The sequence below is a fragment of the Choloepus didactylus genome, chromosome 2 (assembly GCF_015220235.1).
Source record: "Choloepus didactylus isolate mChoDid1 chromosome 2, mChoDid1.pri, whole genome shotgun sequence".
Lineage (NCBI taxonomy): Eukaryota > Metazoa > Chordata > Mammalia > Pilosa > Megalonychidae > Choloepus > Choloepus didactylus.
Genome location: NC_051308.1, coordinates 107,882,357 through 107,905,087, shown reverse-complemented (window position 1 = coordinate 107,905,087; position 22,731 = coordinate 107,882,357). Strand labels below are relative to the sequence as shown.

The 22,731-nt window shown below is 43.3% G+C and overlaps 1 protein-coding gene across 1 annotated transcript in view; it reads right to left on the bottom strand.

Moving 5' to 3' along the window:
- Window positions 1–410: 410 nt before the first annotated feature.
- LOC119512715 (Fc receptor-like protein 5) overlaps window positions 411–22,731 on the bottom strand; it is a 90,849-nt gene continuing 68,528 nt past the window's right edge. Inside the window, exons 19-29 of the mRNA XM_037807545.1 lie at window positions 22,104–22,379; window positions 18,674–18,952; window positions 13,594–13,872; window positions 9,860–10,138; window positions 6,244–6,522; window positions 5,636–5,752; window positions 4,962–4,989; window positions 3,947–4,029; window positions 3,644–3,712; window positions 1,473–1,504; window positions 411–1,387 (exon numbers count right to left, since the gene is read on the bottom strand). Coding sequence (XP_037663473.1) covers window positions 1,334–1,387; window positions 1,473–1,504; window positions 3,644–3,712; window positions 3,947–4,029; window positions 4,962–4,989; window positions 5,636–5,752; window positions 6,244–6,522; window positions 9,860–10,138; window positions 13,594–13,872; window positions 18,674–18,952; window positions 22,104–22,379 — 1,775 coding nt within the window. The 3' untranslated portion in view covers window positions 411–1,333. The remainder of the gene's footprint in view (window positions 1,388–1,472; window positions 1,505–3,643; window positions 3,713–3,946; window positions 4,030–4,961; window positions 4,990–5,635; window positions 5,753–6,243; window positions 6,523–9,859; window positions 10,139–13,593; window positions 13,873–18,673; window positions 18,953–22,103; window positions 22,380–22,731) is intronic.

The following is a 22,731-nucleotide window of genomic DNA, read 5'->3' as shown; positions in this document are numbered from 1 at the left end:
GGGGCTGGAAAACAAAGATGGCAGCAGCTACTTCTCCCCTACCCAGGGTGGCTGATGAAGCACAGCGTGTTTTGTAGAGAAATTCCCACAGCAGCAGCAATAGCTGATTGTGTTCTAGTTGGAAGATGACCCAAGGAGCAGTGGAGTCTGTGTGATTGGCACCTATGAAATAGGCAGTGGGTGGCAGAGCACACTCTGCTTTTCAGTGGCCTCTGCCAAAGCCTCTCAAGCCTTATTACTCAATGTGGCTGGGGACCGGCAGCATCAGCACCACCTGGCAACTTTTTAGAACTGCAGAATCCCAGTCTCCATCCAGACCCACTGAATAAGAATATGCATTTAAACAAAATGCACAGGTGATCAGAAGCACACTAAAATTTGAGAAGCCCTCCCCATTGTTGAACAGAGCCTTTATTATACAAATGCCTTCTCTTAGTTTATTTCTTATTAAGGGGAGAGAGAAGAGTTCTTCCTAGATTTCCCAGGAGGCACACGGCATCAGATTCCAGTTTGAGGGCAAAAATGACTCATAATTACCCATAGTATCTTCCTCATTCATTCATTCATTCATTCATTCAATTAAATAAGAATTGAGCACTTCCAATACCCCAATATGCATTCTATCTGCCCCCCTGGTGCTCCTGGCCATGAATTGACTTGGTTATTTCCAACAGGGAAGGATCTAGGATCTGGAGTGTGAGATCCACCTACTTGGGCAGGTAGATATGGGTTCATGGGCAGGGAAGAAGTTATCCAAGTGCCAGGTGCTGACCTTAGATTTTCAGATAGGTCGGAGACTGAGAAATGCAGTCCAGCGTTGGAATGGTCCACAACAAGTCCAGTGTACATGTCTCTGTGGACAAAAGCTGTCCCATTTGGCAGAGCACCTCAGCAGTCCCACTGGACTGGTGGCAATTGAGAAATCCACCCACCAAGAGCAGGACTTTCCATGATGGAGTTCAGGAGCAGTCCTCATTGAGGAATGGTGGGGTGTGTACAGAAGCAGGATCAGAACAGAAACCAAAGCTGACATCCACTAATAAAGCCAGGAGACATGATGGGGCCCTGGGTTGGGAGCAACATGTCATTAGACAAAAAGACAGCCAGGGCAGGACTGTAACTTGGGATATAGATGGGAGCTCAGGGTGGCTCTGTGTTCTGGCCAGACTGAGAGCATGGGCTACTTGACACAAAGACTACTGGACGGAGTTTATGTCTTCCTGCTTCAATGGCCCCTCCTCCCCAAAGATGGTTTTGAGGTTCAGAGGCTGAGACAGCAGTGGGAGAGATGTGTGGACCCATCTGTGAGGAACTGGGAAAGCCAAAAGCTGGGTCAAGTAGCCGGGGTTGATGCCACCTTCACTTGGGAGTAGATGACAGAGGAATCCTGGAAGGAGAGAACATGTGGTGAGGGGACAGTCCCCAGGGGACAATGGGCCTTGGGGGCAGGGCAGGCAGGTCATCGGACTCACCTTGTCCTTCAGAAGCCCTGGTGTGGAGGCTGCTGTGGAGAGAAGGGAGGCGTTTGGTTGTGCAAGGGTCATTCAGAGCTCTCTCCCTGGCACCTGTGCTGTTGGTCCACTCACAGCTGTCTCCTTGGGGCCATCTCTTACTTTTGTGAATGTCTGTGGTTCCTTTTGGCTCTTTCCTTGTGCTGCAGCTGCTGCTGCCCTAATGAGCTTCACGTCTCTGACCCACTCCCTCCTCAACATCACCTTACACTTTGTTCTCTACTTGGAGCTGCCTAGGGGCTCTCAAAAGAAAGAAATCTACCTTTTTATCATGTGAATTCTTTGATCATAGATTCATATTATGTATTATGGCAAAGCAGCATGGCCAGGAGTAGAGGCAGTGCAGTCCTCACACCCCCTCAGGCTGAGCCCTGGGTTTGCCTTGCTAACTTGGTGGCTGTCGGCAAGTCACTCAACATCCCCTGAGTGGATTTCCTCATCTGTATGATGGAGCTAATAATATTATCTGTCTATGGGATTATTGTAAGGCTTATGTGAGTTTTCATATATATGTGTATGTATGTATATATATTTTTGTGTTTTTATATATATATACATACAATTTCTAATATCTGTCATGTGCTCATGTGTTGAGCAGTTCCTATGTACCAGGTGGTTTTAAGTTCTATCTATCTATCTAGCTAGCTATTTATCTATCTATATGTGTATATATATATGTATATGTATATATATGTATATATTTAATCATTATATTTATTTATAGCACTCTGAACTGTACGCATGGCACACAGGAACTGCTCAACACATGATAGTGATTAGAAATTATTATTACTGTTACATTAACCTAAAATTGGAGTTAAATACGACAGCCTTCAGACCAGGCTCTTTCTTCTGGGTTGAAACGAGCATGAAACCTCCTTGGAATTGCACCAGGAAGCACTGTGAGGTCCACAGCTTGGATTCTGGAGACACTGTTTTGTGGTTTGTTAGCTACGTGACTTCAGACAAGTCATTTAAACTATGCCTCATAATGATAACAGTGCCCACCTGGAAGGGAGCCATAAGTATGAGTGAGTTCATAGGTGTTAATGGCCCATAAACCAAGAATGGGGTGCAAACACTTTTCACTTGACTTTATACAAGAGAAACTGGAAAACCAGAGAGGGAAGCCAAATGGCTGTAAGCACACAAGGCAGAGTTAGAAAGAAAAGCCTGCCCCACTGAGTGAGGATTGCTAACACAGCCAGACGGCCAGCATACGTCATCATCACGGCTGCTTAACCATCTGCTATTTTAACAGCATTTCCAGCTGTTTTCTTATTTGAGCCTCACAATAACCCTATGAGATAGTGTGGTAGGTAGAATAATACCTGCTTCTGAGATGTCCATGCCCTAATCCCTAGACCCTGTGAATATATTACCTTAAATGGAAAAAGAGACTTTGCAGACATGATCCAGGTTAAAGATCTGGTCATAGGGAGATTATCCTGGATTTTCTGGTGGGCCCAACCTAATCATATGAATCCTTAAAACTGGAGAGTCCTTCCCAACTGTGGTCAGAGGGAAATATGACTGTGGGAGAATGGTTAGAGGGATGCAACATTACTGACTTTGAAGATGAGGAAAGAGGCCCACTGGACAAGGAATATGGGTGGCATCTAGAAGCTGGAAAAGGCGAGGAAACAAATCCCTCCCCAGAATGTCTAGAAAGGAACACAGCCCTGCTGACACTTGTTAGTCCGGTGAGACCCATTGTTGGATTATAGATCTACAGAGCTATGAGATTCATGGTTTAAGTCACCAAGTTTGTGGTAATTTGTTACAGCAGCACAGGAAACTAATATAGGGAGGTAGGGCATGATGGTATTGTCCCATTTGACAGACAGGAACAATGAAGCTCCGAGAGTTGAAGTGACTGCCCAAGGTGGTGGTTTGTTACTCAGGTTATATGAGGCCATCTGTGAGAAAGGAGAAAGCAGCACTACATGGTAGGCTTGAGCTAACCTCACACAGTGAAGATGGGCACAAGTTAAGAAGCCCCAGTGACCCAGCAAGAGGGGCAGCTCGGGGTGGAAGGAAGCACCTGCTGAGGGGGTGGAGGCTGAGCCAGACATAGAAATAAGCCGTCAAAGCTAAGGCTCAGCCAGAACAGAGACTTCCTTAGGTCTTACCCGCATGTTTCTTTTGCTTTGGGATGCTCCGGACTTCGGAGTAAACCACGTCTCTTCCATTAGGGTTTACTTGAAAAAAAAGTTGACGTTTCAGAGGGTGTGGGGCTGGGGCGGGGGTAAGGGGCGCACTCTAAGGTTCTTGCCGCTTGCCTGAGCTATTTCCTCCTCCCCCAGCCAGAGCTTGTTCTCGGGAGGGACTAGAGCCCTCCAGGCCTCCATGTGGCCCCTTCCTCATCTTTCCCCCTTCCCCGCTCCTGGACTAACCCAGTGGCCCCCACCCAAATGGGGGTCCTAGGTCCTCACCATTGCTGTACACGGGCTGCAGTTCTATACTGGCTGGAACGTTGTGGTAGGTGGGCTCTTGGGTGTCCAAATTGGGAGGGCTCCTGTGAGACACAGAAATGCTGATGTTTCCCAGGAATCCTAACAAAGTAGCTATAGTGATCATTTCCAGTTTGTGAGTCTTTACTACAGGGTACCTGCCAAGCCTGGAAACATAGGGGAATGCATTACAAATGGTCTATGGCCATTACCATTACAAATCATGATAAAATAATATTCCCTATGTTTCCAGACTAAATGGCCACCTGATACATACCAGGCACTGTGCTAACGCTTATAACAATGCTGTGAAGTGGGTTCTATTATTATCCTATTTTATAGCTGATAAAACAGAGGTTCTAGCAGATGAAGTGACTTGCTCAAGACCATACAAACAGAAAGGAGAAAAGCCAAGATTCAAACCTCGCCCCAAAGCCTCCCTCTCAGAGACACCAGGGTTTCAGAGAAATCAGTCAACAGGGGAACTCAATGGTTTTGGCATGGGCTTGCCCTGGGGTGGCACATGGTTTGCACTGTGGAGCCAAGATGGTGGCCCCTTCTTAACAGGCCCCACCTCCTGCCTCCTGCTGGCACAGTGACCTCTCTAGTGGCTTCATCTCCTTGGCTGTTGTCACAACAGGGGTTGATTAGGTTAGGCCATGTCCAGAGTTTTTCAGGCTGATTAACTTAAGATCATCTCAGGACATGGAGGGATTCAGTGGTCACTCAGGCAACTGAGGCAACAATGGCACAAGAATGTGAGTTAATAAATAAAAAGCAATTAATACTTGATGCAAGAAGACGACCTATATAGCTAAGGTGGTGGGTAGGAGGGTCCTGAGAACTGCCTTGAGAAGGCAACATGAAGTGAGGATGACCCATCTCTGTGACACACAGCAGAAACTGGACTCTCAGCAGTAACGAGGCTCAATATTTCTTCCCCATGGGCATTTCATTTCCAAGAAAGATCAGTCTAGGAATACGGCCCAGGCCTTACCTGGTGGGGTCAGAGGCAGACTTTTTTCCTGCAAAGGAAAGCAGAGAACATTGGATCCAGTTGAAGAAGCCCTTTACAAGGGGCAGAGTCCTTAGGAGGATCATCTAGAACCTGCTGGGAGTCACTGAAGCTTGAACCCTTCTTTGCTATGCCTAAGGGAGGTGGTGGATTGGGCAAAAACTACTGACCCTAGCCTCTGTAGGAGGTACAGTTAGAATATGAAAGGGGAGCCTACAATCCACAGTCCTTGAACCTGGACTTTGTAAAGAACAATGGTTGACAGCTGCAAATAGGAAAATATACTTATCAGCTGTGAAAATACTGTACATTTTAAAAATCAGTAAGTTACCAAATGCCACTTAGTTTCTATTTTCACCACTATTTCTCCAAGTCTTTCTCTTCCTCTTATCATCTTTTGGGGGTCTTAACAGGATAGAGAGGAGTTTCTGATGTTGGAGAAATGATAATTCATCAAGGTGTCTTCCACCCACTGGAGCTGTGTGGGAAACTGCATTTGGTAAAGAGGAATTTGGGGGATTGTGGGAGTACAGGGGTGGGGAGGAGCTGCAGAGGGCCTGGTGATGGTGGTGGTTACAAGGTCAGCATTCGCTTGAAGGAGTAGAGATAGGGCAGGAATGAACTCTCCAGCAAAGGGTAGCCAGGGAGTTACCCACCTGCTTTCCTCATAAGCACGCAGTAGACTACCAGCACCGCAGCAGCAAGGCCTATCGTGCTCAACAGCCCTCCAGTCACTCCTGTGACAATATGACCACTTCTGTTCCCTGTCAGCCCTGAGGGGAGACCCTGTGCATGAGCCAGAGGGAGAGGCTTGAGGTCACGAATTGCCCTGATCCCTGGAGCTGATACCTGGGCTAGGAAGAGAGTGAACCTAGGAGACCAGGACTTCTGAGATGTTCCTGAGCCTGGCAGTGGGTCAGGAAGACTCTCCCTGGCAAAGCAGATGCTGCTTTGCGTCACAGGAAATGGCCTCTCTCTTTCTGAGGAAGCTCTTCTCTGAGCCTGAGGCAACAGTGAGGGTCAGGATGGGCTCAGGTCAGTGAGAGAAGAGTTAGCCCACTGAGCTCCATGTTCAGTGTGCCCCTTTCTTCTTCCCTCCCACCCCCACCCCCAGTACTTTCACTTCAGATAATAACGATCTACAGAACACCAACCTCTGTGTATCTTTCTCTGAGAAACACAAGTACTGTCCTGGCCAGTCATCATTGGATTGTCACAGTGTCTTTGAGGAAATAATTTGTTCACTTCTGTATAGGAAACTTACCTCTGATGTTGAGTATAACCACCTCACTGGGCTGGGGCCCCAGGCCATTTTCGGCCTCACAGGAGTAGTTTCCAGAATGTTCTGCGGTCAAGGAGAGGTTGAAGGACGCTCCTCCTCCAGAAGGAACTGAGCGGCTCCCCAGGGTGACATTCTTGTGATAAAACCGGTACAGGATCGGAGGGGAGCCTCTCTGGGCCTCACAGTGAAGCTCCACCACGTCCCCCACCACAGCCTGGGCCCTGGGAGCCCTGAGGGTGAGGACAGGGCGAGACACTGGAACTGGGGGAAAACAAAAAGTTTCTGCTTCTAACATATAGATAAAGAAACAAAAAACATTATAAACAAATGGCAAAAGATCTGTCTTGGAAAATATGTTGAAACATATATGAAAGACAAAGTTGATTACCTTAATCTACAAATAACTTTCAATGCACTAAAAAATTCAATAAAAAAAGAAAAAAGAAAAATAAATAAATAAATAAAAATTCCATAGAAAAAAATGTAAAAGAGTATGAAACACTGAAAAATCCAAATAGCCAATAACTATATGAAAGGATACTCTTCATCACTAAGTAAATATGTACAAATGAAAACAACCATAGGGTAACATTTTTCCCTGCCCATCAGATTGCCAAAGCTTAAAAATACCAATGTGGCTGTGAATAAACAGGCACCTTGATGTGATCTATGTGAGAATGCAAATTTGAGGAACTTCCTTGATGGCAATTTGGCAATAGTTACCAAATTTTAAATGGACACAAATTTTGGCACAGCAAGTTACTTCTAGGATTAACTCCTTTAGGGATACTGACATAAGATATGCAAAGATATTAATACAAGGATTTCTGTTGTAGCATTTTAATAATAGCTAAAAACTAGAAACTATCTAGATGATTAATGAAATACAAAAGATAGTTAAGATGTGTTTATTTTTTAACTAAAGTCAAGATGTATTCTTAAGTGAAAATGCAAATTGCCTAATGTGGTGGTTTGACGCTGTATTTACCTGAGGAAAAAAAATGTTCTTTAATCCATTCATGTGGTTGTAAACCCGTTGAAAGTAGGATCTTTTTTTGAGGCTACTTCAATTAAGGTATGATCCATCTCATTCAGGATGTGTCTTAATCCTATTACTGGAGTCCTTTATAAATAGAAGCAAGACAAAGAGAGAAAGCCCCGGAAGCAGAAGCTGAAATCAACGAAACCCAGAAGAGAAGAGAGAGACCAACCAGCCTTGCTATGTGCCTTTGCCATGCCATAGAAGAGCCAAGGATTGCTGCCAGCCCAGTCTTTGAGAAGAAAGCATTGCTTTGATGATGCTTTGATTTGGACATTTTCCTGGTCAACCAAAAGCAAATAAATTCCCATAGTTTAAGCCAACCCATTTTGTGATATAGCTTTGAGCAGCATAGGTAATGAAAACATCTAACAACGTGTAACATGATTCTATCTTTGCAAAAAAGTTATATGCTTTTATGTTTAAAGACTATTTCTGGAAGAGTACGTGTGAGACTGTTAACAGTGGTTATGTCTGGGAAGAGCATGAATGTGTGTGAGAACAAGTATAAAGAGACTTACTTCTCAATATTGATCCTTTTGTACTGTCTGATTTGTTTCAATCATGAAGATTTAGGTATTCTTTCAGGACAATAAATTATTAAAAACCAAAAAGTTGCATTAGAATATGGGCACAAAAAACATTATTATTCATAATGCAGACTAATGTTAGAAGTTGGATAAGCCCATGCTTCACACCTGGCTTTACCAGACCATAAGCTAGTTATTGCACCCCTCTGAGCCTCAGGTCCCTTTCCTGAAAATTGGAGATAAAAGTGGTACCAATCTCATAGGTTTATCTTAAAGGTTAAATGAGATACTGCATGTAGAGCATTAAGCACAGCTCTGGCACATGGTGAGGACCCAATAAGTGTTGATGATGATGACGATGATGACGTTGATGGTGATGATAAAATAAATATTCATTTTTCTGGAAGTTCGTGATCTGCATGACCCATGTCCTAGTTCCAGAACTCAGGCACAATTCACCAAGTCTGGGCAAGAAACCCTTTAGATGTAATAATAGCAACAGCAGAGATAATGTGCATTTGTGTTGGGAATCATAAAAACAAGAGAATGAAGATGAACTGAAAATAATGAATATAGGGTACAGAAGGTAAGATGTGCTTGTTTACTGTGTTGTGAGGAAAGAGGGAGCAGTGCTTGATCAGTGGCACATGCCTGTGTGGTGGACCTAAGAGGTAAGGTGCAAACCATGTGGCAAGAGCATCTAGGAATTTCAGAGAAAAAATGGCTGAGGCAGGTGCTGTTGGTGGGGAAAGAAAGGTCTGGGTGAATGGGAAATATCAAATCTGCAATCAAGTTACCTCCTAGACACCAAAGAGATGACTGTCTTTATAAGATGCTGGATCCTGGGCTAGCATTCCTAAATCAACCTGCTAGAGTGACTTTGTTGCTATTCTTTATGATACCCAGGGACCCAGACAAGAGGGACTCTGAGTATCAGTTTGTATTTGCTTAATGCCTCTCAGAGAGTGTGTGCATGCTCATTATGAGGTCTCTTGTTTTGCTGGGATGTATCGCAGGAGCAGTGATTCCCAGCTTCTCCTTTTGCATGTTTCCTTCCAGGAGACTTTGAAACCTCATATTCTATATTCCCTCTCCACCCAAACCGTAGAATCATATGACTGGGAATGACTATAATTTTCGTAACTCTGATTTTCCTACTTAATGAGTGAGGAAAAAGAGGTCAATAGAGGGAAAAATTCTTGGCCAGGTGATACAGCTAGTTATCTTCTGAGCCAGAGCTAGACAATCATCTCAACAGCCCTTAGCATACTTTTGCTATACCACAGACTTCCCTAAAAAGGGGTTTAGGGATTTGGCTTGTAGAGGGATCATCAACAAACAGATTTAGAGCACCAGAACAGTTTACCTTTGGATATTACACTTAATGGCAAGAGGGCAATGAACAGCCTAGAGAAAGGAGGAATTTGATGCTTAATGGCCATTTCCACCCCATGTCTTCCTCTCTCCCCTTCCCTGCCCTGGCCCTCTGTCCATTGCTTTAAGAATGACTCTGTAATAACTTAACTTGGACTGGGTCTCTGCTCTAGAAGACTGTCCACATAGATAATGTTAATATAGGATTTTTAATGTGGAAATGTGAGGCCTGTTTGTATCATTGGTAATGGGAGAAGCCCAAGAGTAGAGGCATGTTGGAAGTCAGTGAGAGAAGAACCTGGTCAAGGAATGGCCAGACCTTTTATGGGGGCAGAGAAACCTTTACTATGAATTCTTGGTTTCTCTCTTGTACCATAATTGCAGAATATAGTTATTTTTGAAAATTTCTTTGCAATTTTAATGAGGGAGTTTTGATCACAATCAAGAAGACTGCTTTGGAACTGTGCTGCTGGGAAGGTCCATGTTCCTGAGAGCATAACCACAAGAAGGATCCTAGACTTCCGGATGGAGGTTGTATGTTGGGCTGTCACGCCAGCAAAGAGCCCTGAGGAGCCTGGAGCTCCATTTTCAGCTGCTGGGGAGAGAAGACACAGATAGTTCCTAACAGTGCTGCTGGTGGGCAGGGCCTACTCACCTGTGACATCGAGTGGCACCACCTCACTGCGTTGGGCTCCCAGGCTATTTTCAGACTCACAGAAGTAGTTTCCAGAATGTTCTGGGGTCACAAAGAGGTTGAAGGACGCTCCTCCTCCAGAGGAAGCTGAGCGGCTCCCCAGGGTGACATTCTTGTGATAAAACCGGTACAGGATCGGGGGAGAGCCTCTCTGGGCCTCACAGTGAAGCTCCACCACGTCCCCCACCACAGCCTGGGCCCTGGGAGCCCTGAGGGTGAGGACAGGGCGAGACACTGGAACTGAGGGAGGAATAGAGTTAGCCATCAGCTTCTACTGTTTCAATATATTCCTCCATTCTAAAAATATTTCCACTAGGAAAACATTTTTCTCTGTTTTAATGACCTTTTGACACCACTGAGAACTCAGATATCATTTCTTCAGCTTTGGGGAAATAATAGCATTTGTGTAGTGCTGTCTCTAGTTAGGAATTCTGGAGTATACAATCTCACATGTGTTTGGAGAATGTATAAACAAACATTAAATTGAAACCCAGGCATCTGAGAAGGCAAAGGACAATTGGGAAAAGGGAGAAATCAGTTCAACAGAAAACAAGGAACAGGAGGGACCTGTTGGTTACACACATAGTCAGGAATGTAATTGCGCCTGGGGCCCCAAAGAAATGAATATTGATCAATTTATTTGGTCTTTTATTCATTCACTCATCAAAAATTAACTGAACAATTAGTAAGTCCCAGGAACTGTGCTATATGCTGGGAATTCAAGGGTAAGAAAGCCAGAGGCCCTGCTCTCACAAAGCCTACAATCTAGAGGGGATGATAGGCAACAACTGAATAATCGCACAAACATAAAATTAAAATTTTGATAATTGGTACAAAGTAAAGAAAAGGGTGCTCTGAAATACGTAACACTGGGACTGATCTCATATGGGTAAGCTCCTCCATAAGTAACATTTAAAATTAACCAGAGGAAGATGGAAGTGAAGAGTGCACTGGGCAGGCAAACACCAGGTGCAAAGGCCCTGAGTCAGGAGGAGGCTTAGCACATTTGAGTTATTAAAACAAGGTGGCAGTAGCACCAAGAGAAGCCTCTGAAGATTGCCATGATATAGGAGGCCGGAGAGTTAGGCAGGGATTTTGATTCTTCTCTGGAGGGAAATGGGGAGTCCATAAACGTATCTATATAAGAGTGTGAGATGAACAAATTTGTCTTTTTCAAAGACCATTCTGACCTCAGTGTGCAAAATGGACTGCAGTGGGCAGAAGTGGAGTGGAGGGGAAAAAAAGGTAGCACTGCAGTAGCTGAAATGATGGTTGATTTGACTAGGATGGTGGTGGTAGAGAAGGAAGAGAAAAAATCCAAGAACTATTTAGGAAGTGAAATTGACAGGACTTAGTGATTTACTGGTTATGAGGTATGAAGGAGAGAGCTATCAAGGAAGACTCCTGAGTTTCTGCCTTGTAAATCTGGATGAATGGAGGTGTCTTTCACAGAGGTAGGGGCACTTAGAGGAGGAATAGGTCCAAGGGAAACTTCATGAGGTCAGTTTAAGAGATGAACAGGTTGACAAGCTTTTGAGATATTTGATTAGAGATATGGTATATGTAGGTGCTTAGGTGAGAGGTCTCCTTTGGAGATGATAGACATTTAGGAATCATCATTTATCGATGACATGGCCATGAGTAGACCCATGATCATCCAGAGAGAGACTATAAATAAGTGAAGAGGGCCCAGAGCAGAGTTCTGGATCATGCCAATGCTTAAAGGCTGTCTCAACAAGGAGAAGTCAGTAAAGGAGACTGAAAAGGAGTGGCCAGAGAGATAGGAAGAGAAGCAGGAGAGGGTAAGGTGACAAGTCAAAAAAGGGAGTGTTTCTAGAAGGAAGAAATGGTAAACAATATGGAATATTTCCAAGACATCAAGTAAGATAAGAATTGGGAAATGATCGTTGGATTTTTAAGTCATGGAAGCCATTGGTAGCCTCTGTAAAAACCCTTTTGATGAAGAGGTCAGAAGAAACTTAGTGTATTAGAACCTAGTGAGTAATGAGGAAATGGAGACAGCCTGAGTAGCTGACCATTTTTGGAAGTTTAGCCATGATGGAGAACTGTGTGGAGGCAAAAGTGGGATCAAGTGAGGGTTTTTCTTAGGAGAGACAGAGCATGTTAAATGCCGATGGGAAGGATCCAACAGAGAAGGAGATTTTGAGGGACATAGAAGAGAAAGTGATAATTGGTTGAACAAATTCTGAGACTTCAAGAAAGAATGGAATCTAGAGCCCAGAGAGAAACAGACCTGACTTATGGAGCAGAGCCCCATCTCCTCCACACCTTAGGAAGAGGGACACATTGCTAGATGGATGCAGTGACAAACACTCAATTTCATGGTAGAGTCAATAGTGTTACTGTTTGATGGATTTTATTTTCTTCATGAAAGTTGAAAGTTAAGGCACTGATAACTGCTGAGAGTAAAGGGGGTTGCATGCATGCTTGTGTGGGGGGGGGGGGTTTGGAGGAGGTGAGGGGAAGAACATTTATAAGGTATTTTCTGAGACTGGGAGAGCAACATAACTAGAGAAAGAGCCGAACTGTTTAGCTTTGTGGAGGGCTGGGTTGCACCTGTTGCCCACAGATTTGTGGTAATATCAATATGCTCTGTGGTGTGAATTTTTTTTATAGTACTTTAAGTTATCTGGTTATAAGCATGGAGAAGGCAGATGGGTTTGTCCAACTTTGGGATTTGGGGATTTTGCCAAAAATGTGACAAAAAGCTCAAACAGTAAGGATGTTGAGAGAATTGGCAAAAGAAGTGTTGAAATGATTGGCCATGAAATATAGACTGGATTGGGAGACACATATAGACAAAGAGTGGCCTACTGGATTAGGGAGGGAGAAGTTCTATTGGATGTCAGAGAATAGTTATGATGAGAGTTGCGGAAGAAGCAAGTAGAAGAATAGGAGGTTATGGTCAGATGATTGGTGCTTATAGCTGTCATTTTGTAGATGGAGTAGTGTGTGCATATGGGAGTGGGTGACTGATGTGAAGAGGAGGACAGGCCAGGGAGTTGAGTGGGTCATCCGTGTGAACACTGGATGGAATGATGGCAGAATTTGGGGTAAACAGAAAGGCTGTTAGTGAGAAGCCAAAGCCTTCACTGAAAGTGGGGCATGACTAGGAGGCCAGCCCTTGATGAGGACAGGTAAGAAAGAGTGATATAGCTAGATAGTGCTGTGGCATATTAAGAGGGCAGGAGAATGGTGGCAGGGAAGTCGTTAGCAAGGGTCTGGGCGGGGAACCCAAGTTGCTCCGGGACAGGGGCAGGAGAAGCTAGAAAGAGATGTGTGAACCAGTGAAAGAATGTATTGTGCTTTTAATTGATTGACAGACAGAGGAAACCACAATTAAAGCACCTCTGAGTGAGACATGCTGAACTTTATAATTTCCTTTCTTGTTGATCGTTGTTGACCGGGATGTTGTTTATGTTTTGAAAAGTCTTCACTGCTCCCTTAGGGAAATTTCGGTCACAATGGCTGGAAAATGTTGCTACAAGGAAAAGTGTAGCAAGAAAAGGCATCGTCCAAATTCCGGAAAACATAGAAACTGGAACTCTCAGACGGAAGTTGAGTAGGCAGCAGGACTGCCATGATGTCACATAGCAAATAGTCTTGTGGAGCCCTGTGGGGTGGAGAAGACAGTCTGTCCCTTGTGGTGCTGCTAATTGGGAGGACCAGCTTACCTCTGACATTGAGTGGCACTGTGACACTGCGCTGGACCCCCAGGCCATTGTCAGCTGTACAGTAGTAGTTCCCAGAATGCTCGGCGGTCAGAGAGAAGCTAAAGGAGGCTCCTCCTCCAGAAGGGGACGACATGATTCCCAGGGTGTCATACTCGTGGTAAAACCGGTATTGGATTGGGGGGGAGCCTCTCTTGGCCTCACAGTGAAGCTCCACCATGTCCCCCACCACAGCCTGGGCCCTGGGAACCCTGATGTTGAGGACAGGACGAGACACTAGAACTAAGAGAGGAAATGAGTTAGTTGACACCAGTATCTTTTTTTTTTTTTTTTAATTAAAAACATTCTAGAAGCTCCTGAGAAAAAATCCAATTCTATAGAGTTGCATAAAGTAAAAAATGAAAAGTTCTCCTTTATTTTCATTTTCCAGAGATAACCTCTGTTGAGTATTTGGTGATACTTTTTAGAACTTTTCTATGTATAAACACACACACATCCACACAGGAACACAGAAAACACACATGCTTGGGGCACTATATACATACTCGTCTACAACCTGCATTTTCTCTTAGCAATATATTAGGACATATTTCTATATTCTCACTTAGAAATCTAATCTGTTCATTTTTTAAATCCAATTTATTGAGATATAGTTTACGTACTATCAAATGCAAAGCTGAGCATCAACTTTATGTGAAGGGAAGAAATTGGTGTTGGGACTTAAAATGGCAGTGAAAAGGCTTTGGCCCAGAAGTGACAAATTACACTTTTTCTCACAACCTATTTGTCAGAAATAGCCCTCTTTATTTTAAAAATGTAAAATTATAAGACTTTTGATAAGTTTTCATTATTTTTAGCAACAACAAAGCATTCCATTGCATGAATTTACAATAATGTGTTTAACCAATTCCCTACTGAAGGAAGTTTACAGTGCTCTAAAAAAATTTCAAATAATGCTACCTTAAACTACCCTGTAACTGTATCATTGTGTATTTGTACATGCGTTTCTTAGGAAGAATTCCTAGAAGTGGAATTTATGGGATAAGGGGTGTGGGCATTTTAAATGATGATATATGATGCCTAATTGTTCTTCAAAAAGTTGAACAGATTTTCACTTGCGTTAATGGTATATTGGAGTTCCTGTTTCCCCACTCACTGGTCAATAATGGTCATATAAATGTAATGGTTTAATTTAATTACTGTCTTTCCCTGGACTTGACCTCTACAGTTGTTCCATTTGAATAATTCACTCATTCTATTCTATGTAACTCTATAGGATACTTGTCAAATTTTCATGGACTGCTTGTGAATTATAAACCGTTAATGATGAGATACTGTCTGTAAAGTATTCAGAAATAATTTACAAATGGAAATTTTGAAATCTGTCATTCATTTTTTTCAATTTTGAAAATAAAAATATTCAATTTTTAAATATTTCCCATGAAATCATGATGATGAGAAAATTATTGCTTTCTTATTTCCTCTTCTCCTCTGACCAACTGATTTTTCTTATTATGTATATTTTTTACATTTTCAGTGCTTATGATAGTTATTTTCTATTCTGTAACCATTATTCTCATAGTTGATTAGGCTTTGTTTCTATATCTAAATCAGTGATTTTCAACTCTATTTGTACAATCTCTTACCGGAGGAAGTGCTTAAAAATACTGATTCTGGTGCCCACCTGAGAGATTCTGAATTTAATTGGTCTTGATAGGGGTTTAGTAATAGTTCTTTTCACACAGTTCCCCAGGTGGTTCTAATATGCACCTAGAGTTGAGAACCTCTGATTCTAAATAGATTTAGTGCCCACTTTTCATATTACAGTCTCCTCATTATGAGTCCTTTATATTGATTCTTATCTAGGTTGGTTGGATTTTTGTCATCATATGTGTATGCATGTATATATATATATACACAACCTTATATATATAAAATATTGAAGTTCAATAGCCTCATCAAACTATATCTTGATATTTTTTATTGTTTCTATTTTTATTGTAACATGGCACATTTTTTATCTACGTGTTTAAGTCTTCCTTTATTTCAGGGAAAAATGATTGCACCTTTGAGTTTTGTTTTTCTTTTTTTAAAATTAGAGATGTTTGTTATCCACATGTGGGATCTCCATTGTCTCATACCCGCATTTACAATCTTCTTTCTCTTTTCTTTTATTTCAGTGTCTTCCTACTTTGCATTCTCTATTATCTTTCAAATTATTCTCCATGCAATTAAAATTTTTAGAATTCTCTCTTCCATTGTTACTGCTTCAAGTTTGGATTTCATTTCTAAAATAGCTTTGTATTATCTTTGGTTTCTTTCTTGAGCTCTGCCAGATCATTTCTAAAGTTTCTTCTGTTATCTTCCCATTTCTTCTTTGACTTCTTTTAATTCTTCTTTATATTTTATCCCAGAGACCATATTTTCTTTAACTACGTTGAGAATATCCAGAAGAATTTGGCTATTTTTTCAGTTTCCTATGGCAGTTCTTCTTCTTAAAAGTATTGTGTGATGCATTTTTCCTTTCCTTTTTATAATTGCAAATGTATACAAAAATCCTATCTTGGGTCTTTTTTGCTTACTACTCATTTTTCAGTGACTACAGATATATTCAGCCTCTCATATTTCTTGAGAATACTTTATGTGTGTGTTTGTGTGTGTGTGTTTCAGTAATCTAGGGCTATTGATGGATTTAAATGGATATATTTAATGAGAGTACTTTTCCACGAAATGTGTCTGTGGTCTCTGTTTGTGATACATTTCCTCAAAGAATATTTGCATGGCTCACAGCGAAGTCTCCCGGTTCACACAAAGCTTCTTTGCTATTTTAGGATTTATTCGTTTCTGCTTAGTGGATATTACAAGCAGCTGCAAAGATCAGTGTTTTCTTCCTGCTCTTCTTGTCCTCATCTCACCTCAAAGAATTTATGTTCATTGAATTACAAATAAACGAAGACCTTGTCTGTCTCAGGCAGTGACTAGTTACAGGAATGTAAAGGAGACAAAGACTGATCAAGTTCTGTTCTTATGAAGCTTATATTCCAGTGGCATTGAGGGAGACAGACAAGAAACAGGAAATAAACAGATTTTAGATATTGCTAAATGTTAGAAGAAAATAAAACATGATAAAGGTACAGAGAATGACTTGGTGCTAGGGGCTTTCCCAGGTAGATTAGGCTCTGGGTTTGGAGTCTGGGTCCCAGGACATTTAAATTTCTCGGTTTAAATGGAATATCCTCAGTTTCCGTGATTTGGAACAAGAGTAATTGGGGAGGAAGAGCTCCTTCAGACTCACATGTTCCCTAACTCTCTCCTTTGAGGCATGATGAGACTCTGTCAAGATGCTGCTCACCAGTGCTTTGCAAGGTAAGTGGACCCTGTTTTGTAGGACCAACAGGTTTCCCTGGTAGTCTTATGTGGGGCTTTGACAAATGCTTCTCAGGCTCCTCCTCACTTGATTTTCTTGCAGGACTTCTTGAATTCCTGGGCTTTAGTTCCCATTCCAACTAAAATCACAGAATTCTGGGGCTAGAAGGGATTCCAATTATTGTCTTTTATAACTTTCAATAAAGATGAAAACAGTGAGATTAAAAACTTTTAAATGTTTTGCCCAAATCATGAACTACTTGTTTCCAGAGCCAGAGATAGAATTCAGGTCTTCTGACACATAGTTATATCAGATAACCCAAGCAAAGTGTCTTTTATGTATGTTAGCTCTTTCTAGGAAACCTCAGTCTCTGTCATGCAAACAGTCCCTAAAAAAGTATTTTCTTAAACATAATTCATTACTTGTTGTGTTGTCCATGTGTCCCTGCTATCTTGGCCATATTTTGTTCAACTAGTTGGGGGGGTGGGGTGGGCAGTTGGTTAAGAATAGCTCATTTAAAGGCTTGCCTGTGGCCTAGGAGGTAGCTTAAAGGCTGAGTTGTCAGATCCACTGCTTTGGAAGTGAGCCATGAAGCATCAGTATTTGGTGCAGAAGCTGAAAGAATGAGAAATCAGTACCCAGAAGCTCAAGGCAATAAATGATGTGGTTAGAAGGTCAGCAGAAGCTGCAAGTAAACAAAAGTCATGAGAAAGAGGGAATTAGAGTGGAAAGCATTTGCAAGCAGCAGCTGCAATGGGGACTGGAGAACAGAGAAAGAAAATAGTTGGTGGGCATAGAGCAATGGGAGCATCCAGCTTATTGGTGTCAATATAACCTGTTTATGAGAAAATCATTATATTCCAGGGGTTCTCTAAGTTATCATTCTATGAATCTGGCTACTCCGTCTTTATCGTGTTTCTTACTCCCTGAGTATCCTTACAATGAACGCTCCTCCACTAGGGTCACTGGGTGGGCTCCATCTTCTTGTGATGTAAAACAGTCTGACAAACCAGGCTGAAGGTTTTTCTATTATGCCGTTCTGTTTCTCTAAGAAGAAAAGTGGACTTTCACTCTAGTAACCAAAGAGCCAAATTAAACAGAAGCAATTTTCCTCCTAAAATGACACTTTTTGATCATTATACAGGTATTAACGAGCTGTACACTTATGATTTGTGTACTTTTCTGAATGTATGCTATACATCAACAACAGTTGAAACAGCAAGACAATAAAATTCCAATGAATTTAATGGGTTGGATGGCAAGGGATCATAGAAACCTAAGGAAACCTAGGGGCTGGTCCCCAGCCCTTTCCAAACCACATGTGAGAGCATTAGCTGCTTTACAACTCTTTGGAGAAACTCAGATTTTGCTCACTATACGTCCATGACTGTGCTTGTAGCTGAGTTATTATGTAAGTGTTAGTGGGAAATATGAGACGTTTCCATGCACCTAGCTAAGAAAAATTGGCATCAGGACTGAACAATACAGGGAGGGCATGAGAAGACAATTTGAGATAAAACCTCCTTGGGTAAAGGGTGTGTGCTGAGCTACCTTAGGGGTCTGGCTGAGCCAGGGTTGGATGAGGACCGAGACCCACAAGCAGAGGCTGGGGGATTAGGTTGACTGAGGTAGGAAAGTGGGTGCAGTGTTATGAGGGAGGCGGTGAGTGTGGGATCTGGGCTAGGGGTGGGTGATTGGCAGGAGCCCAGGACTTACCCACGACGGAGATGCTCACTGCCTCACTGTGCTGGGGACCAAAGCCATTGTCAGCCGTGCAGTGGTAGTTCCCAGAGCTCTCTGTGGTCAGAGAGAAGCGGAAGGAAGCTCCTCCTCCAGAAAGGGCTGAGCTGGTCTCCAGGAGTTTTCCTTTGTGAAAAAGCTGATACAGGATGCGGGGAGAACCTCTCTGGGCTTCACAGTGAAGTGTCACCATGTCTCCCTCAAGAGCTTTAGCCTTAGAAGTTCTGAGGGTGAGGACAGGATGAGATACGGGAACTGAGGGAGAGAAAAAAATTGGTCAGGAGATGTCTCTGCTTCTTACTGGCCATCTCTAGTCTTCTCCTTTCCCATCTGGCACCTCTGGCTCCTTCTCTTCTCCTGTCCCCACCTTGTTAGGTGACCTCACTCTTGTATTACAGAGGAAATGAACCCTTCAGGGAAGAGCGGTTCACTTCCTCTGTATTTCCTTTCTGTGCTGCCATCGGACTCACACCCTGTGGTAGATGGAATCATGTACCCCAAAACAAGACATGTTTGTTAAGTGTGGAGTCATTTGTGAATAGGGTCTTCTGAGATCCTCTTTAGGTGTGACCAGACAGAATCAGGTGGGTCTTAATCTATGTAACTGGGGGCCTTATAAAGAGAAGCAGAAGTCAGAGGAAGACACAGGAGTACACCAAGGGCATCTCCATGTGACAGAGGCAGAGATGCACGTCAAGGAGTCCCAAGGATTGTGGCAAGCCATCACTACAATGCTACAGACTTCAGAAAAAAAAGCATGGCTTTGCTGATGCCTTGATTTTGTACTTCTAACCTCCCAAACCATGAGTCAATAAATTCCGGTTGTTTAAGCCGAACAGTGTGTGGTATTTGTCATAGCAGATCTGGCAAACTAAGACAGACTCTTAGCTGCATCAGCTCCTTCCTCATTCCCTCCGACCTGTGAGGGCAGAGCTGTCCCTTCTCCTGCCCAAAGTGGATGCTCTTCTGTTCTCTGGAACCCACACCACCTGCTTCTGTACTGCACATAAATTCTCTGTCTCTACAGGCTTCTCCCAAACACCATTTATGTATGTTTATTCCCTCCACATTAGAAAAACAGCAAAACAAAATGAAACCTACCCTATCTGTATTTGATGTTCCCCACAGTCTCTTTTTCCTGCCTTCTGTGGACAAACTTTTGGAAGAAGTTGCCTGCATTTATTGTTATACTTCTTTACCTCACACTCACTTTTTGACTCTTATAACCTGGTTTTCATCCCCATCAATCTATTTAAAGCTGATTTTTTCAAGTTTGTGAATAAATGATGATAATTCTTATGATGATGATGATGATATAAGTAACTTTTAACTGTGTGCCCAGTGTATGTATGTGTGTGTTTGTCATATATGATTTGTAAACACTTATATGCATAAATAGACTAATTTAATTATTGAAACAATCCCATGAGTCAGCTATTATTATCTCCATTTAACAGATGAGGAAACAGGCCCAAAAAGTAAGTCATACTGCTAGTTAAGTGGTGAGGCAAAAGTCAAACTCAGATATTTCGGTTCTAGTCTCTGTGTTTTCCTTTCACAGACCGCGTTGTGGCTAAATTCAGTGGAAATGACTCGGTTCTTGTCTTTCATCATCACTCAGCACTGCCTTATCTGAAGCAGCCCGCTAACTTTTGCTTAAAATGCTCCCTTCCCTCGGTTCCTGTGGGGCATACTCTCCTGGTTTCTTGTCTCCTCTCAGCCACTGCCTTTCTCAGTGCCCCTTCTCCCTCAGCTGGGGCTGGCCTTGGGGATCTGTCCAACTGGGCACTCTCTTCCTGGGCCCTCTCCTCTACTCCTAGCTCTTCTCCAGACTGGCTCTTCTATAATCTGTTTTTCACTCAACAGCTTGAGTGATTTTCCCCACCACTAAAACCCTTCACAGATCCCAGATCACTCCTTAGAATATCAGACCTTTCTTCTAAAGTCTGATTACCTTGCCCTGCCTCCCTCCCCAAGCTCATCCCTGCCTCTCCCAACCATTTCACTCTATGCTGCTGTAATAGGAACTGACCTCCTTCCACTTCCTTAACCATTTCCTCCTTTCTTTAGCATATGCCTCTACCTGGATCACAGCCCTTTTCTCCCCCTCTCAGCTCCTCTGCCTTTTCCCCTGAAATGTTCCCTCTCATCCTCAGGTCTCAACGTGCACCTGAACTCTTCTAGGACATTTCCTCTCATCTCCCAGCTCTGCCTGAGGATCATTCCCATTTGCTCCCACAGCCACAGCTGCTCCTGTCCTGTGGGTTGGTATCTGCCCTTTAACTCACTTGCACCTCCCACCAGAACATAAGCACGGTGAGGAGGGGGCATGCTGGTTGGGTTTGATGTATCCTTAGCCCCTGGTGCAGTCTGGCATATGGTATATGCACAATAATTATTTATTAGGTCACCAAATGAACCATCGTGTAGAACGTTATACATCCCTGAGTGAATTCTATAATGATGTCATTGTCTGCATTTTCTTCAGGCCTTAGGATGTTACAAGTGCTGCTTCCCTGTCTCTTTCAGTTGATGTCTCCCTTTCCTCCATGGTTCTCTGGTCCTTTCCGTATAATCCTGCACATCTGTTGTGGGAAGGGCTGGACTCTGGCTTGTCTTTCAGCCTGGCTCTGCCATTTTACAGGGGAGGAAACTTAGGCTGCCCCCAGGCCCCTCCAAGGACTGGACTCTGTCGCCAGTCAGGCCTGAATCACACTCTCCCTTTAAAATTTGGCCTGGAATTTGACTACACATGGATGGCACAACACTGAGATTCTAGGCTCAACAGAAACCATTTTTATTCCACAACCATTCAACAACTCCCTTAATGGCCTTGAGGACATTGGCCAGCAAGTGGAGGTGAAGGAGCCTCTGGCTCACAGGCGGCTATCTCCTGCCCTCCTTCCAGCCCCCTCCCCCACATGTGCCTCTCCTCACCCTATTGCTTAATGAACTGTAAAAATGCTTGAGCAAGAGGGACATCCTTGGAGCAACTACAGTCTCACTACCTGTCATTGTGTCACACAAGCAAAACCATATAAGACATGTGCAAAATTAATTATCTTAATTATTAGTATCTGGTAATTATCAGTATCTGATATTAAAGGGACAAGAGACACTTATGCACCCCTGGGAAATGATTCTGTAGCTGTTGAGAACAATGTAGTGAATGAAAATCAGGCATCTGGGGTTTCAAAGGACAAGTGGAGAGAAAGAGGAGCATTTGGTTCCTTAGAAGCTGGAGGCCAGGAGGGAGAAAATGGAGACAGCCAGGCTGAGAAGGACCTTGGGATGGCCCGAGGAAGAAGCAGAAGAAACTAGAAAGTGCAAATACATTTCCTAAGGGGTTGATGGAAGAGGGTGGCAGTCCCGGGATGGATGACCAACAGAGGAACCCGGGACTTACCAGTGACAGAGATGACCACGACCTCACTGCGCTGGACCCCCAAGCCATTGTCAGCCGTGCAGTGGTAGTTCCCAGAATGCTTTGCAGTCAGAGTGAGGCTGAAGTGTGCTGATCTTGAACTGGCTTCTATATTCGCCAGGATCACACTTTCATGATAAAACTGAAACAGGATGAGGGGAGAACCTGTCTGGGCTTCACAGTGAAGTGTCATCTCATCTCCCTCAAGAGCCTGGGCCTTATGAGGTCTGAAGGTGAGGACAGGATGAGATACAGGGACTGAGGAAGAGAAAAGAATGGGTCATCAGTAGTTTCTGCTTCTTACTGTAGATTCAGTCTGTGGCCAGTGCAAATTCATAGTCTCCAGTCCCACTGGGCCCTCAGGGTGGCCCAGCAACCTGCCAGGCTTCTCCCGCCAGCCCTGTCTCCTGTGCTCCATGCTGGCCATTTCTAGTGTTTTCCTTTTCCACTGGGCCTCTGGCTCCTTCTCTTCTCCTGTCCCCACCTTGTTAGGTGACCTCACTCCTGTTCTGCAGAGGAAATGAAGCCCTCCAAGGAGAAGCTCCTTACCTGTATCAGTGTCTTCCTCAGTTCCCTGGGACCTGTGACTGAGGAAGAGTGTTCTTTCTCC